This window comes from Sitophilus oryzae, unplaced genomic scaffold (genome assembly GCF_002938485.1).
Source record: "Sitophilus oryzae breed Bouriz unplaced genomic scaffold, Soryzae_2.0 scaffold_85_pilon_pilon, whole genome shotgun sequence".
NCBI lineage: Eukaryota > Metazoa > Arthropoda > Insecta > Coleoptera > Curculionidae > Sitophilus > Sitophilus oryzae.
In genome coordinates, this window is record NW_022147483.1 from 2819881 (window position 1) to 2838650 (window position 18770).

The 18770-nt window shown below is 33.0% G+C and overlaps 2 protein-coding genes across 6 annotated transcripts in view; both read right to left on the minus strand.

The window, feature by feature from the left end:
* The window catches only part of LOC115890091 (protein cycle), a 39310-nt gene extending 23439 nt beyond the window's left edge, over positions 1-15871 (minus strand). The window contains exons 1-2 of one of the 4 annotated variants that reach the window (XM_030910226.1): positions 15541-15668; positions 6098-6238 (exon numbers count right to left, since the gene is read on the minus strand). In XM_030910226.1, the coding sequence (XP_030766086.1) occupies positions 6098-6238; positions 15541-15542 (143 nt within the window). In that variant the 5' untranslated portion in view covers positions 15543-15668. Of the gene's footprint in view, positions 1-6097; positions 6239-8834; positions 9200-15540; positions 15669-15706 lie in introns of those variants that run through there. The other 3 variants (XM_030910225.1, XM_030910224.1, XM_030910228.1) reach the window with 3 other exon arrangements.
* Positions 11877-14195, minus strand: LOC115890092. Of its 2 annotated transcripts, XM_030910230.1 has the most exons (3): positions 14056-14195; positions 13600-13777; positions 11877-13543 (listed from the first exon to the last, which is right to left on the minus strand). In XM_030910230.1, exons 2-3 carry the CDS (start codon positions 13753-13755, stop codon positions 11903-11905), a joined length of 1797 nt encoding a protein of 598 aa, XP_030766090.1. In that variant the 5' UTR covers positions 13756-13777; positions 14056-14195; the 3' UTR covers positions 11877-11902. The 2 variants fall into 2 exon arrangements, with proteins under 2 accessions (XP_030766090.1, XP_030766089.1); XM_030910229.1 differs by having other exon boundaries at positions 13600-14195.
* Positions 15872-18770: the final 2899 nt, after the last annotated feature.

The window sequence follows — 18770 nt, forward strand, 5'->3', positions numbered from 1 at the left end:
CATGTTCAGGAAGTGCACCCTTATCAAGGTGGAACAGTTATGGTCTGGGGAGGAGTCCAGTTAGGCCGAAAAACCGATCTCTTTTTTCTTTAAAGGTTTCTAACAGGAATCGCATATCGTGATTTAATTCTTGAGCCTGTCGTGTTACCATATGCCAATGATTTTAGGAGAAACTTCATTCTCATGCATGACAATGCACAGCCTCATACAGCCGGAGTGGTAAGTGAGTTTATCCATGCTCATCAATTAAACATCTTACCCTCGCCGACACAATCTCCTGACCTCAACCCCATCGAGCACGTATTGCTCACGTATTTGAGAATGGGTATGCCTCGTGAAACTCGTAAGGATCTGGTTCGGGCCGTGAATGCAGCGTGGCAGGCTGTACCACAAGAAGAGATCGACAACCTGATCAGGAGCATGGAGAGACGATGTAGGGCTGTAATGAACAGTAGAGGAGGCCATACCCTTTATTAGTTTAGAATAAAAAAAAATGTGTGTATTTTTTTGAGTTCAATAAAAATTAAGGTAAATTATTTTATTATATTCGAAATGCAAATAATAAAATTACTGACGATGGCTGGATAAAATTGTAATATCCCTAGACTTTTCCAGTGTGTGTAGTTATTTGACTAAACTCATTTTTTTGCAGAAAAATTTATGATTAATTTGAAGAAATAAAAAGTTCTCAAAATTATCATTCCAGTCAAATAACTATCTACTAAACATGTTTATTTTTTGTCAATAATGACATGTATTGACTATTTCCGTTCTAAATATCTTGAGAACGGTTGCGCGTAGCGATTTTTACCAAGAGACATTTATTACGTAAAAAATCACGGTATATTTTTTCACTCAGTAGTTTTATACAGGTACGGACGAAAAGTTATTACGCTTCAAAATAGTTAAAACACATGTAGATGGCGCCAACTACAAGTAGGAGTCATATGGACATCAAAATCAAATTTCTCATGTTAAAAAACTCCCAGACACCAATTTTCATTTAAATATTGGTATTACTTCAGAAGTTATTTGGAAAAAATCGAAATAAAAATGAAACTTCAACACCCTGTATCTCCGAAACTAAGCATTTTAGGACAGACATTTATATGAACTTTTTTACTTATTTTTATCTGCAGAATATTCTCCCGAAGTTTCCCGAATACAGTTCGGACCACCCTGTATACAGGTGTAGTTGTTAGTTGTAGACTTTACATTTTATGCTTTTGACGGCATATACTTGATGATATCTAAATATAATTGATGGAAAAGTTCATTTTTACAATATTAATACAAAAACAAACAAGGTAACAATATTTTCAACTTTCCTTAAATTAAATAAAAGGAAGCATTACTGTATATAACTTCTGTTTACATTCATAATCATAAGTTAATCAAAGTTTACATCTTAGAAGTCACTCGAGGCTTCACCAGCTTTGATAAACTGTTTCCAAACAACTCAAGTTAGAACAACACCGCGATTCACAAAGACCTTTTGAAGTAATGGAGAGTTTCTACTAAATTGAATGAAAAAAGTTTCTTTAATTGTTATAAAGTTGCTTTTTATGTAGCTTTTTTAAATATTCGATTTCAAATATGACATTATGCCGATAATTGACTCAAAAGTTTATTAAAGATTATTAACTGTATACAGGGTGAGTCTTAAATAAATGCAAATATTTTCAGGGGTGGTATATTTCGACCCTAGGAACACGTCTATGAGTTTTTTCGCAAAAAAAAAGATGTTGACAATCGTGCATTTTCTTTTAAATTTCCCTGTATATTTTTCGAAAACTTTTTAGGACTGCCTGTTCACCGCAAATTTTCTCACGGTATAATTTCTTAATCTCTGATATTGCCATAGTTACGGCTACAGAAAACTATCCGGTGGCTTTCAAAATTTTTTCAAAAAAAAATCATTTTTTTTTAATTTTCAAACTTTAATATCTCGGTTATTTTGAACTTATCTGAAAAATGGTAAAGAAAAAATTATATTTCTTTTATCGAGATCTACCCTGAAAATAATTGCACTTATTTAATTTGACTCACCCTGTATATTTTGAAAAAGTTGGTTATACTGTACGAGTTTCTATATTTGCCGTTTAAGAAATACCGTATGATCGAAAAAAAAAACGACGTCAAAGACGGCTGGGAATGACAATTGATGATAATTTTGGCGAGGTCAATCTCTAGATGTCATTTACTAAAAATTGACATAAAACTTGTCAAAATTAACACTATTTATAAAAAGATTAAAAAGGATAGAACTTTTCCAGGCACACAAATCTATTTCCAAATAATTATTTTTTGTCTAACTGTTTAAAAATCATTTTTACTCAAATAAAAATAAACTACAACCTTCTTAAGGTCAACTGGCAGTCAGGATCATTAAATAAAGAAGCATACAGGCCAAGTAAATGATGTCTAGGGCTTAACCTCGCCAAAATTGTCAACGATTGTCATTCCCAGCCGTCTTTGACACCGTTTTTTATGGATCGTATGGTATATATTCTATTTCACTTTTCGCATATAGTGTTTTTAACAAAAAAGTTTCAGGTAAAAAATACATGGTAATACCGCATAGTACTTCAAATAAAAATAGTGTCCTATATACAGAATTTTATGCTGAACCCAATTTTGTAATTGCAATTTAAAAAACGTACCACTATAATTTTTTTGGAACACCCTATATAAAACAAAATATTTTTAGAAAATGCATCTTTATAAACCATGCAAATTTTTTTTCATATCTTAATCAGCAACGACGCGACGGTATTGGACTTCCTATACAAGGTGTTTCAAAACAAATGCGAAAAACTTCAGGGGGTGATTCCTTGTTCAAAATAAAGGGTAGTTTGCTACATAAACGTTGGGTCAAAAGTCAACCATTAGGGAGATATCGCGGTGCAAAAATGGCGGAAAAAATAATGTTTTTATTTTTTATCTTGAAAACGAAAAGAGATAGACGCATGAAATTTTATGGAAGCATTACTGTTATGAAAACACACTTTCTGGTAATTTTCTCACTTTTTTAAAATGAGTGGAAGGGGTTGAAATAAACTACCCCTATCATTCTTGTTAACGAAATTTATAGAAAATTCTTATTAAACACATGCAAAAAAAATAATTTGGATAGTTTAGTTTGTTTAGAAACTTTTTTATCTCTTGTGTTTTTTTGAAAAAACTCACCGATTTGAAATTATAAAATAAAATGTAAAGCATTACATGCCAGGACAAAAAACATTTTTAGATAAAGATTCTAGTGGGCTGCTTTTTTTCCACTCATTTTAAAAAAGTGAAAAAATTACCAGAAAGTGTGTTTTCATAACAGTAATGCTTCCATAAAATTTCATTAGTCTATCTCTTTTCGTTTTCAAGACAAAAAATAAAAACATTATTTTTCCGCCATCTTTGTATCGCGATATCTCCCTAATGGTTGACTTTTGACCCAATGTTTATGAAGAAAACTACCCTTTATTTTGAACCAGGAATCACCCCCTGAAGTTTTTCGCATTTGTTTGGAAACACCCTGTATATGAGGACGGGCACTAAATCCACTCGGACCGGTCGACTCGACTAAAGAGCTATCGGCAGGTTGTGTTTTTTTATTCTTAATCTAAGGTTTTGAACCAGCCTTCGAGTCGAGCGGTCCGAAAATTACATATTTTTTCAAACGTCACAAAAGTATTAATTTTTGCGACGTGATTGACAATATAAAAGTCATTTTAACGCCTAGGCATAAAAGTAAAGCACTTTCACGTCTAAGCATAAAAGTGCGAAAATATACAGGGTGGCGCCTCTCATACGCCGCGGAGGCTCCAAGGAGGACGACAGTTTGTATTGAAATGAAATTTTGTAAGCATATGTAGGTTAATTCAGAGCAGTTTTTAAAAATATAGAGAGTTCTACAGGGTGTCCCCAAAAAAAATTACATATCAAAGTTGTGTTTTTTGTAATGGAACACCCTATATATTAATTGACTTTCGGATTCTGGGAGAAAAATAAAGCTGAGTATTATAAGAGAAGTATATGACCAAAATGTAAGGTTTTTGACATATTTAACATTTTCTAGAAATAAAGAACAAATTTTAAATTACAATAAAAGCTACCTAAATTGAAATTTACCCGGTATAACCTGTATATGTAGTCAAATTAACTATTGTACTTTAAATCAAATTAAAACTTGATACAAAAAGTTATACAGGGTGAAACAAAATTAATATTGAACATTGGTCACCTTTAAAAGCATGTTACTCTCTTATTTTAAATGAAACACCCAGTATATTATTCCGATATTTAATGGAGAATATATGTCTCTTCAAAATACTATTAAGGTTGCCTACCCCTCAAACAAAGATTTTCTTAGATATTTTCATTTACATGATTTGATCTGAGTAGATCTTTATGATTTGATAAAATCTAGATGGCTGTGATATGTCTGACGTTACTTCAACATAGCTGTCTAACTAGTCCAACTTTAACAACTAGTTATAATTTTTTGTCACTTAAAACAAAAAAAAATCTCAGGAATTTGCCGAAAATGCAAACTTATCCTACATCAGAAAAAATTGATATGATTCTATTAGTTTAATGCAGTGTGCATTCACCAATTAATAGAATACCTAAATGCTCCTGATTTTATCTACTCTGGTTTTTTTATGGGGATATGTTAAAGACAGTGTTAAAAAAACTCGTGTCGACAACATGAGATAAATTATTGTAGCTGCTTTTCGAGGGAGAACTCCACATATGCCTTTTAAAATGAAAAGATACTTTTGAAAAGACAATCATTTTATGCAGTTAACACGAAAGGAAGCATTTTGAGCATTTGATTTCATCTAGCTAATTTTTGTCGCATAATTATAGGTTCATATTTAGTTTTAATTCTGTAATAATTAAAATATATTTTAAACGTATATTTCTTTATTACCCTTGAGTATTTTACTCCACAATCTTTAATTTTTGGTATATCACACAGCCACCTAGATTTTATCAAATAATAAAGATTTACTGACGCAAAATCATAAAAATTAACATATCTAGGAAAATCTTTGACTGGGGGGTAGGCAACCTTAATAATATTTTAAAGATATATAAATTCTCCATTGAACACCGGAATAATATACTGGGTGTTCCATTTAAAATAAAGGAGTAACTTGCTTTTAAAAGTGACTAATGTTCCATATTAATTTTGTCTCACCCTGTATAACTTTTCGGGTCAAATTTCAATTTGGTTTAACATACAATGGTTACTGTAATTAAATATCAGGCTATACAAGGTCAACTAAAATTTAGGTAGCTGTTATCGAAATTTATAATTTACTCCTCATTTTCACAAAATGTGAAATATGTCAAAATCCTTAGATTTTAGGTATATGCTTCTTTAATAAAACTCACCTTTATTTTTTTTCTAGAATCCGAAAATCAATTAATATATAGGGTGTTCCATTAGAAAAAAACACAACTTTGATGTGTAACTTTTTTTGGGGACACCCTGTATAATTCTATATATTTTTATAAAACGCTTTCAGTTAACCTACATATGCTGCCAAAATTTCATTTCGATATAAGCTACCGTTCTCCTTGGAGCTTCCGCGGCGTATGAGAGGCGCCACCCTGTATTATTAAACTGACATAAAGTGTCAAATACAACGAGTGTAACCATAATTTCTCGATATATAATTACATACAAAGTATGACCCTTATGACTTTTAAATTATATGGAACGTTTGAAACTGTTTGAAAATTATTTAAGGCGTTTGAAAAAAATAGCATGTTTTATTCAGAGTAAAAATGACTTTTTGTGCTTCGCTTGTATATCGTGTAAACGTACAGCTTCGCCACGAAAAGTGTCATTTTTACTCCTAATAAAACAATACATTATTATTCCTAAGACCTGCCGGATAGCTCTTAGGCCAGTCGACTGGTCCGAGTCGATTCAGTGCGTGTCCTCCTTAATAGGCCACCCTGTATATGGGAAAACAAAGCTAGAATAGCATAGGAAAAGGACAAATGCAGTAGGCCTACAGGTCGCAATGTTTTCGGCATAGGACGACCTTAAAATAGAGAAAAAAAACTGATAAATGGTAAAACTTACTGAGATGAAGCTTTCCGTTTCTTTCGTATGGTAGATGGAGGAGGAGGCTCAGCTACTTGAACGTCCATCATGGTGGAGGCGCACGATGAGCTAGCTACAGATGGCGGATAAGATACCGCAGTTGAAGAACATGGGGCATTCCTGCAAAAAAATGTCTAGATGTTATGTCTTATATTAAAAATGTTAATGTCTTTTGTTATAATTTTAATACTAATTAGTTAATCAACTATTTATTTTTTACAGACAGATATTGTCATCTATTGTTATTTCTAAGGTCACTCCGATGCTATCTTTTTTTTTTGGATCAAACAGTATAGTTTTGATATTTAATTTTTCGATCCATAAATTCGGAGATATCAACTAGCACTAGAACATGAAACCTCTTTAAACATATTTTGTAAATGATAAATTTAGAAAATATGTTATTCAATATAATTAACAGTAGTATATAAAAAAACTATCCTTGAAATTTGCTTTTATTTATAGATATATTTTTTATACACAGGATGTTCGAAAAATGCACTATCAAATTTCGGGAGGTAAATCCCCATCAAAATATACGGAAAAAAGTTCCTATGGGCTTGGTGCAATCTCCGCCGGAGCTGCCACCATCGGAGAATATTGTAAACAACTAGTATATACAAGGTATATACGAAAAATTTATTATTATATAATTATTCTAAAAGTGCCAGGAAGTATAATTTGTGCAAATTCTAAAAATAAAAAAGTAAATATTTTGATATCTTTCAGAAGGTCTAACTTATATTATAATTTATTATTCCAGCTAAAAAAAACTTTTTAAATTTCAACTACGGTAGCGAGCATAGTTTTAATTGCCGGTTTTGCTAGTGAGGTCATAATTGGGGCTATTTCGGCTATAACGAAATTTTTTAAAGGTATATAATTATAATTTTAGAAGATGTTCAGGAAACATTTAATCAGTAGTCGATTACAAAAAGTATACTATTAATATAGCAAATTAAATTTTATTCTCTGATAATAATATGTCTATTTAATTTTTTTGATTATGTAACGAGAACTTTGTTTTTAACTTCAAATCAATATTATCTCATAAGTGGAAAGGCTTGAGCTATTGGCGTAACTAGAGGGGGGCCCGGGGGTGCCAGCCCCCCCCAGGTTCTGCTGGGTACCCCCCAGAGAAATACTGAATTATGACTCTTGGCTACGTATTAATTTTTATTTGCTTGTGATGCAGTAAAAATGACGTTTTCTAGTTTTGTTTAGTTAATATTATTTTGCTGTGTTCAAAAAATGTGTTAATTTTTATTTTTTTAGATAATGTGTAGGTATTTAAATAATCTACGGGAACACGGTTTGATAACCAAGTCTATGAAATTTATTGATAGAGAAATTCATGTAAACGTTTTATTCAAAAAATGTGTTTTTTTAAATTATTTTTGATTTAAAAAAAAAACAAAAGCCTTAAGCCGCCCCTGGGCTCAACCCCAACTACAGAAATACCAGAGAGTAAAGTAGACATATTTAGAAAGTATATATTAATTTTTTTGGTTGGAACTTTTATTGTGGGTGTCGTCAAAAGTCATAATAGTTGCTAATTAAGTAATGATCAACACTGTCCCGCCTTTTCATTATGAGGATCTGTCAGCCCTGCTTGTATGTTGCTAAAATTTTATTGTTTATGTCCCAACTTATTTTAAAATTTAGATCGTTCTTTTCGAAAAATGACGTAACTCGAAACAGTGGGACGTAACTTTGAGGAATAGTAACAAAAATTTGTTCGACGTAACTCGAAACGACGTAACACGAAACGACGTAAATCGAGGACTGCCTGTATTAAACTTCTTTAAAAAAATAAAACAGACTTAAGATGCTGTGTCAGCATCTTGAGTCCATTTTTGTTACGTTATAAGAACGAGGTAATATTTATATCCTATTCAGTAAATGTAACTCTATCGTACTATGTGACATTGATTTCAGAAAACTGTATAAAGTCTAGTTCAAGGCTCATTGTTAAATAATTTTATTCCAACACTTATAACGGAGATTTAGAATACTACCTAATATAATTAATAAGTGACATAGGTTAAAACTGGATCATTTGATTGACAGTAAATTTGTAGCAAAGCCACTTAATGATTTTTGTCTGGCATTTTACAATTTTGAAAGAGCCATAATATGTAATAATACTGCGAATATCTACGAAACCGTTAAACATTTTAAAATGCTGTAATCATAAAAAATGTTTATTTTTTAATTCTCCATATAACAAAGAAATAATATACAGGGTGTTCCGTTTCAACATTCCACCAAACAAAATTCCTAAGTTCTTTTTACAGGACATACAGGTGCCCGACGCTTTTTTGTAGGACCCTGTACATTATACAGGGAGAGTCTTAAATGAGTGCAAATGTTTTTAAGGGTGGTATATTTCGACCCCAGAAACACAAGCCTAAGAAGTTTATTTTGCGGAAAAAAATTTAGAATTTGGATTTTTTTTTTATTATTTTTAATTAAAAAACATAATATCTTGATAATATGGCAACACTAGGTATAATACATTAAAATTACAAGAAACAAAATCCATAAAAAAGATCCAGTGGTTCTCAAAATTTAAGCAAAATCTATTTTTTTTAATTTTAAGTAAAATTACTCGATTTTTTTGGACTTAATTAAAGATCTACCAGCCTTAAAAATATTTGCACTTATTTAAGACTCACCCTATATATGTTTTTTTTTTGTTTAAACATAAACTTACTGGACTAAATTCGTCAATTCATAATAAGTCGGTTGGTAAGGCTGTATATGAGGTTGAATACCACCCTGTTGCACCATAACAGGCTTTAACCCTTCCAAGGACAAAAAATTCCTCTCTTCCTCGGCAGGAACCTGCTGTAAGTACCCCGAATAAGTCGCAACATCCTGCAAAGTCATGTTTCTCGCCACCATCGTATCGCTCATATCACTTTAAGTGTCCCGAATCAAAAAAAAATCGAAAAAATCACATCACATGGTCCGAAATTGCGCAAAAGAATCTAGAATCAACCACTGACGCCAGCGTTCGTTTCTTTAAAAACAAGCGCGAAGCGGACGCGCGTCTATTTAAATCAAATCGAGTTGGCGCGGTGGCTCGCCGAGCCTTCCGATTGGCTATAAATGTCACCTTGACGACCAATCGACAGTTATAGTGATGGGAACCGTTGTTGTTTTGTGTTTTAGGTGGGACGAAAAGCTCACAGAAATAAGTAGGCGTAGAGGGATCTCAAAATAGTACAGAATATAAAATACTGATATACAGGGTGGACCGCACTGTATTCCGGAAACTTACACAGCATATTCTTCAGATAAAACTAAGTAAAATAGTTCGTATAAATGTATGTCCTAATGGCGGATTCTCACGACTGGCGTACTTGACAAATATTTGATATTGGAATATACTTGCCATGTCGTGAGAACGGGTTCCTCGGTCACTTGTCGCGTCCCCACTCTCTGTCGGTAAATATAGCCCGAGTCAAACGATTAATCGTACACTTGCCAAGTATACTTGGCCAGCCTGGGCCAGCCTTGTTTACACTTGCCGAGGCGCAAAAAAACGACTGCGCAATAATGTTACTGTTATAGCGTATGTCCGATTTATTTCCGGATCGTAGTGTTTTTAGAGTTAATTGTGGATAATTTAAAACGTTAAAACAATAATAGATTATGTAATATCAAATTTACATTAATAACTTCAATATTGGCGACATACCTAAATCGTTTATCACAGCAATAAATGGAGTGGACAAATGAAGACTACACGGGAAAAACCAGATATGTCACATTATCATAGAAATTAAGATAGCGATACAACTTTATAGACAAATGTTAACGTCATTCGAAAAAAGAAAGCAATAATACGCTTAGTCCCAGAGATATTACAGCTTGGTTATTTTGCCGTACAAAGGAAAAACCAGAGTAGTCCACGCGTAAATGGCAAAAACCAGAGATGTACTTACGCATGGGCGACAAGCATGCATCTTGCAATTAGTATTATATTATTAAAACAAGGGATATTACAGAAAATAAACGTCGAAAATCAAAAACACAAACAAATTTATTCCGCTCGAAACTTGCCGAAGCTTACAATAAACAACAATAATCTCGACTGACCGAAAAACATAGATGAATCAACAAATCTCTCAAAAACATCATCTGACACGATCGATAGAAAACTATTATCCTTATGTAACAATCTTAAAGGTATACACATACGTAATTAATTTATGTACGTATATACGGAATATTTTTTTCGTTATCAATATGGTTATAACTTTATGTATTGTAATAAAAACCTACTTAAATATAAATTTTTAACAAAAAATAATAGTTTAGATTTAGGTTTTATACAACCTTTAATTAATTGAACATCTCTGGGCTTCTCCTGTTTTGTTTTGAATTTTGACTATTTTTTTAGATTATCTATTTAGATTTTTATTTCAATATTTCAGAATATGGCGATAATTCACAATATTATAGAATATATATAATAATTCAGAATTGGTAGTAATTAGTAATATAAATATTTTTCTAATTATTCAACCGAAAATGGCATATTTCTTTAAAAACACTAAATTGCATTTTTCTCGGCTCTAATTAAAATGGACAAAACTGGGTTTTCCCGTGTAGTCTTCAAATGATGTTGTTTTGGAATTTATGGATTTATACGAAAATGAGCCCTTCATATGGATGGCCAAACATAAAGAACATAGAAATCGTATTACAGTGTACAGTAAAAGAACTTAAAAAGAAAAAAGAATCACTAGCAACGACAATTTCGGGACGACCAGTATCCATCGATGCGACTATACTGTTTACTTGCCAAGGATTGTAGGGGTACTTGGCAAATACGCAAATATTGGCGTACTTGCCAAGTACACTTGTCAATGTAGTACAAAGTGGGGACTGGTGGGGATACTTGCCAAGTACGCAAATATTGGCGTACTTGTCAAGTACGCCAGTCGTGAGAATCCGCCTTAAAATGCTTAGTTTCGGAGATACAGGGTGTAGAAGTTTTATTTTTATTTCGATTTTTCCAAATAGTTTCGTCAATAATTCGATGTCAATATTTCGATGAAAATTGATGTCTGGGAGTTCTTTGACATGAGAAATTTGTTTTCGATGTTAATATGACTCCTATTTCTAGGGGGCGTCACCTACATGTGTTTTAACTGTTATGAAGAGTAATAACTGTTCGTCCATACCTGTATAAAACTACTGAGTGAAAAAATATATATTTTCGTGATTTTTTACGTAAAAAATGTCTCTTGGCAAAAATCGCTACGAGCAACCGTTCTCAAGATATTTAGAATCGAAATAGTCAATACATGTCATTATTGACAAAAAATAAACATATTGAGTAGATACTTAACTTGACTGAAATGATAAATTTGGGAACTTTTTATTTTTTTAAATTAATCATAAACCTTTCTTCGAAAAAATTTGCGATAAAACAGTTTCTGTTGAACTTTTGCCACAAAAACATTTCAAATTTATGATTTCAGTCTAATAGGGTAGGATAGCGCAAGAGTACGCACTTAATATTTATTGCTGAATAACATTGAAACAAAGTCGTTTTAAGGTTGAAGTATATTTAGGAAATTATAAAACATGCATTAATTTAAACATATAACATTCCAAAAGTAATTTAAAAATGTATTTGACAAAAATATCTAAGTTTAAATAAAAACATGCAAATGCGTACTCTTTGGTGAATATTCCCCTAAGAGTTCGCACGTAAATTCCCTAAGAGTGCGCATTCTAATTGTACGAGTTAACCAATCGTTAAAATTACTTGTCACATAAATCGCATAAGAAACTACCACTTCCAAGATAATTAGAACAGTCCTCATGCCACCAAGTTTGGCAAACACGGCACATTAACCAATCAGAGTAACTAAAATTTTCATTGCATCCTGGACAGATAGTGTTGTCTATTTTAGTTGCTGAAGCTTGTTTACACTTGAGAATTTTTCTTTTTCCCTTTTGTGCCTTTAGTTTTTCTTCTGTCTGTTCTAATAAATGTTCTTTATATGGGGTAGAGGACAGAATTTCAGACCTTTTAGATTTTGTTTTCCTAATTTGCTCGTATTTAGCTTTTGGCAGCGGTAGAATCATTTTGGGTGTTACAGAACAACATGGGTCAGATTCATTTAATTTAACAGAAGATAAACTGTGTCGTGGACTCTGATTTGCATATTCTTTTTGATTTTGATTAAATATTGGACTATTTGTTGGTGTCCTATTTTCTTTTTCTATTGTTATTTTTTGTTTTTCTTGTCGCTGCAATTCAGCCAGTGGTATTTCATCTTCATCAGACCATTCTATTAATTCATTTCTATTTATATCCTCTTGTCCTTGACGGTCTACATCTGAATGAAATTTATCAGTGACTTCAGACGGGGCAAAGTCTGCTGCGGTAAAAATATCAGGATTGTAGGGATATATCCCTGTACAATCAAATGATTTTTCACAGATCTCTATTGTAGCGACTTTTGAATAAGCTGAATGGAAAAGCGCTGCCATTTCTCTCATTGTGATTGGTCTCCCAGGATTACTAACCATCCATTTATCACATTCTCCAGAAAAAGCCGTTTTTAAGGGGAAGAAGAATACTCTGTCCAAAGGCTGAAGCTTATGACTTCCGTGGGGTGGTAATGTTAAAAGTGTAATAAAATGGCTCCTCGCAAATAAAACTGCTTCCAGAGAGCAATGTGAAATATGGTTGTCCATAATTAAAACTACAGGATCCGACTCGGAAGGTTTAACAAAGGTTGAAAAATGGTGCAACCAAACTAGAAATAATTCTGTGTTCATATACCCAGAATCAGATATCATCTTCAGTGTACCTGGAGGTGCCCCATAAAAAAGTTCTTCTTTCATACGCTTTCTAGCGAATATTAAACCTGGCGGTACCCAGGTACCAGAGGCACTCATACAGCATACTGCAGTAACTAATTGACCTCTGTCGGCTGACACTATTTTTGATACTGTTCTTTTGCCCTTTACTGCATAAATTTTATGGAGCTTGTTTGGAACAGTACAAAGTCCCGTCTCGTCCATATTAAAAATTCTGTGTGACAGCACTTTTGTTTTTTCGTAGACAAGTTTTAAATTTTTAAAAAATCTGTCACACTGGACTTTATTAAATCCTGTAGCCCGACCTAAACTACATTTTTCTGGAGCTCTTAAAGATAAACGATTTCTAGCAGCAAAGTCCTGTGCCCAATGTTTCCCTGCCATTAAATTTTGTTCGTTAAACCTATGAGAAATGTGGTTTAGTTTCGCGTATTGAAAAGCTAGTGATCTAACATCCTTCATACGAAGTCCGTAAAATCTCGCCTCCAGATCGCGAATATGATCCGCCAATTCTTTTTCTTGTGCTTTCGAAAATATTGGTTTAAATCTACCCAAGCTAGTTGGAACAGTGCCCTAAAAAAAGTAAAACGAGGAATAGTTTAAAATTTTAAAGTAATCCTACATATTACTTCACGCAACCTCTTCCTTAGAGTACATTCATTTACCCCCAATGCCTTTGCAACCGATCTTTTACTCTCTCCCTTTGATATTCTATCGGCTGCCATATTTAACATTTCTTGCGTAAATTTTAGTACTCTATCGCTCTTTCGTTTGTACGGGCTCATTATTATACTGTTTTGGAATTGTCTACAGCATAAAAATATTAAAAATTAAATGCTTTAACGTATACCTAAGAGTACGCACCTGTGCGTACTCTTAGGGAGACACGTAATCAAATTCTAAAAACCAATTTAACCATCTAGGCAACTAATAAAACTTTAATTTAACCTAAAAGTGTCTCTGTAAACAAAGCACTTTTTATTACTATTACAGCAGTTTTCATAAAAACTGAATGCACAAATGTATGTACCTTACTTGTTGTATTACAAATATTATAGTAAATAGGGGAAAATATCATTTCTTACCGCCAATTAAAGAAGGGTTAAAGCAACACCATCAGATTTTTAGACACTACTCCTATGGCCGTTACCAAGCTACTTATGCGTTTATATTAGGCAGATTGCTTGTCACTTCGTAAATATGGCCGCCGCGTACTCTTACGGAATGCGTACTCTTACGCTATCCTACCCTAACTATTTAGTCAACACGTTTAATTTATGTCAATCATGACAGGTATTAATAATTTCTTCCAAGATTTTTACCAAGAGACCTTTTTTGCGTGAAAAACGTCGTAAATGTATATTTTTTACTCAGGTACGAACAAAAGTTATTCTTGAAACCAGTTAAGAAATATGTAGGTGGCGCCCTCTACAAGTAGGTGTCATATTGACATCAAAATCAAATTTCTCTGGTCAAAAAACTCCCAGACATCAATTTTCATCCAAATATTGACGTTACTTCAGAAATTATTTCGAAAAAAATGGAAATAAAAATGAAACTTGCCGTATCCACTAGGGTATCCAGTCCCGGGACTTAGCATAAAAAAAGTGGTCCCGGGACTCGCTGATGGTCCCGGGACCTCAACTTGGTCCCGAAACCGCTAAATTATTATACCTTGCAGTTGTTGAAGTAATGTGTTGTAAAAGAAACCATCAGAAAATCATTGAAAACCGGTCAAGTGATGATAATTATAGCGACGACGACGATGAAACTGTGGATGAAGAGATCATTTACGACCTAACTGACAGCTACAACATAAACGAATTAGTCAACAAAGTCCGAAAATCTCCTTTTCAAAACTCTCCATTGAAAAACACAGAAATACGTGCACGGAAAATACAACCGAGAATTAAATCTTATTTTAGATTGTAAAACCCGTTGGAATAGCCTTGATAGAATGCTAGGAAGGTTCGTTTTTCTAAAAGATTGCATACAAAAGGCCATTATTGATCTCTCCATATCAGTAAATTTCAGTGACTACGATTTTGAAATTCTGGACGGAATTGTTAAGTGCCTAGAACCTATAAGGCTAGCTGTGATGACACTATGTAGGTATGAAGCAAATCTCTACACTGCTGATGCTAGCTTTAAGTTTATATTCGAAGAACTTTCAAAAATCAATGCGCCTTTAAGCCAAAACTTACAGGAAGCATTGAAGCAACGAATAAACAAGCGAAGAACCCCTGCCTCCAGTGTGCTTAGTTATCTCTGTAATCCACACACTAAAATATATAGAAAGTTTTTTTGCTAAATCATTTTAAGACCCTACTTTATTGCTGGCTATATTTAGTTCGATATTTTGTGCTGTAGTTCTTCAGAACTATTAGCAATTAGGACTATGTCATGGTTAAGATATTCTCCATCTATTTTTAATCCTTTGTTGGTCCAGTCCAGTTGACGGAAGATTTCTTCTAGTGTTGCTGTAAACGGGTTTGGGGATATCGCATCTCCTTGTCGTGTATTCCTTTGTCACTTACAATAAACAACTATATTATTCAACTACTACTTACATTATATTGTTTAAGTCTTTGAAGAGAGTCAAATACTGAAATTATTTGAACTTTTCATATTTAAATTGATTGAAGATTCAAGTATTTTTGAAACTGCTTTGTTACAACTTTGTTCGGCAACAAAAAACTATGACATTTCTACGTTAGGGTGTATTCCGTTACTTACCTTGGTTATGGCTTTATGTTCCGTTTCTATCAAAGGTTTTCTCAAAGTTTTCGTTTTACGGAACACTGTTCCTGAAAAATTCGGTTATAACTGTCACCAAACTAACCAGCGCGAGAAGCCTGGTTTTTCTGGGTTTGCTTGTCAATCAATGTCATTTATGTGACAGAAATCAAGGAAATATTGAAAGTTCGAGTGAAATTCTCATTTAATTTCTAAAATTTGTAATAATACTTTGTATTTACATCCAAAAGCAATGGAGGTAGGCAGTAAAGGTAAATAAATTTCATTAACTAAATAGAATGACTTTTTAGGACTATTTAAACTTATCATGCAGCCATTACTGTTTCTTAAAGTCAGGAACATTCAAAGAGAACATGAAAAACAAGACAACAAGTAATCGTGAGTGTTTTGTAAGCTATAAAAATATAAATATTGATTAGATTTGTTTATTTATTACTGATCTGTTTTAATATTGGACCTGCAAATCTTCAGTTGAGCTGTCTAACGAGTTTAACAGTTTATTAATAAAGTACTTTTCAATATTAAAAAGAAGAAAAGAAATTGAAAAGAAGAAGCAAACGTAAAAGCAGAGAATAGGTACATTAAAAATGCATAAAAGATAAATTTTATAATAGAGGTATTGAAATTTAGATAACGTCAACATTTGACGTTTCCAGTATTTTACCAAACCGTTCCGTATAAACATAAAATAATTAACTAGAAAGAAGTGTCAACTCTGTGTTAAATCGTGGAAACACGATACGCCACCGAAAGCCTTCGTTGTCGTCTGGAGAACTAATTTTCCAATTGACAGGTTGACATGATAAGGACATGATGGCTTAATTTTCATTTCCGTTTCCGGTTATTCAATGGCGGGCCCTCTTTCAGTTCAAAATGTATTTTGTATTTTTTCTTTTCATAAATAAAACCAAAATAATTTATTCACATATATTTATTTGAAATATGGAATAACGTGACTAAATAAATATCAAAATATAGAGGATTGTATTGTTTCAATACCAATTAGTTAATTATATGTACTTTTAACGTAAAATTTTAAAAAGGTATAAGTATGACTTACAGTAATTTGTAAATTAACCACACGTATTCGCAGACTTCAAGAACAGAAAACGACACAGGAACATGAAAACGGGAGCCTTATACAAAAACCTGAAAACAGAAAAACAATTTTTTATACTAAAATTAACAATGTAAAAATATCAATTGGTATAAAATATGGCGCGGCGTAAAAATAAAAGCGTCCATTATTTCCCAAAGAGACCTGGCTTATGAATCAAAGAAGCAAAAAAGACTGTTAGTTGGATAATATAAGCCGTCCGATTTATTGCATTATTGACAATAAATCGCACATCTAACAAGCGTTTTAACTAATGTTGGCAATAGTTTCTGTTTGATCTTACCTTGCTGCAAATTGTTTCCATTTTCAAAAAATCGCCGATCAAAGAGATTATAACACCATCTTCTTGCATCAAAAATGTAAAAACAGTGTTTATTTACTACCTATTTTTCATATACATGGGACATACCTACTACTGCAGAAACGTCATTTTGTCCAGGATTCTTCATGTAATATATATTTTATATACTTTATTACCTTTATATTTATAAATTTCAGCCGAAATATTAAATTGAACTTCCAAAACGAAACTAAAGGGAATGAATTAAAATGGCGTCGAATATTTTCGAATTTGTTTAGGTTGAAATCTGAAGTTGTCTCCCATACAGCACATCAAATCACATTTACGATGTGTTTACATTATTAGATGTAGACACAGGGTGACACAATTCCCCCCGATGTAAATATGCTACGTTTACACATTGTAGTTCAACACGTATGCACAAAGGTTAAACGTCCGCCTCACAATAGCAGCCACAGTAAACTGTTAAGTTAGACAATAGTTAGACAAAAACAATGCTGTCCTTGTCTAGGCGGCCATACTTGTCGTGAGGAGAATGACAAGAATGACACTAATGACTGTTTCCAATTTTCCTATTTCACTGTCACCCCCCTGCGTATAAAACCGATGTTTTTCAGGAACCGCTCTTTACCGTAGTTTACCGGTCTGGTTCGCCTGGTTTTACAACGGAATACGGCCTTAGAATGCCTCTAACGTTACTTATTTCTCTGGCCAATGAAAGGTATCAGGGGCGTGGAGGGGGGAGAATTGTATATACGTAAATAGAGGAACAAATAAGGGTTACCTGCTGTCGCGAAATCATAAAACTGTCAAGTGCAGCGGTAGCCGTGGATTATTTTATGCAACGTCGCATCCAGGTAGCATAATCACATTAGGTAATTCATTGGAAAGAGTGTATTTAATTTTAACAATAATGACAGACAAAACGGAACAAAGGTGGTTATTATAAGGGCGAATTATATGAGGCCATGGCCGCATTTTTCAGGATAGGGTACTTTAATCTATACTAATATATAAAATCCTTAAGTGACTGACTCACTGATTAATCACGATCCTGCTCAAACCACTCAACGTAAGAAGCTCAATTTTGGTATACAGGTTGCTTCTAGGGTGTAGAGGTTCGATAAGAAGGGATTTTTCGAAATTCCAGTTCCAAGGGGGTGAAACCACCCCTCAAATAGTACAATATTTTTTATTTAAAACGGTCAAGTAAGCCTGGAAAAACGCTTAAACACGTATATATTTTATTTTGTTTTTTACATATTTTAAGATTTTTTAAAAATGTATCAGGATGTTTCGAAAAATCTGGTCATTGATTAATCACGATCCTGCTTAAAGCGATTGACGTAAAAAGCTGACTTTTGGAAAACGGATTGACTTTAGGGTGTAGAGGTTCGATAAGAAGGGATTTTTCCAAACTCGAATTCTAAGGGAGTGAAACCACCCCTCAGATATTAGAATATTTTTTATTTAAAAACATTTCGGTATTTTTTTAACTTCAAACGATTCTATAAATAATTTTCATTCCACATTTGTTTTAAAATAAATAACAATTTCATTGAACGGCGCGGCGTAAAAATAAAAACTAGAATATTATTTAATTAAATCGCGACTGGCCATGTAAC

Coding starts and splice junctions, on each gene's coding strand:
- LOC115890092 (XM_030910230.1), bottom strand. CDS start 13,755: ATGAGCCCGTACAAACGAAAGAGCGATAGAGTACTAAAATTTACGCAA. Junction 13,544..13,599: donor TAAGGAAGAGGTTGCGTGAA/GTAATATGTAGG, acceptor TACTTTTTTTAG/GGCACTGTTCCAACTAGCTT.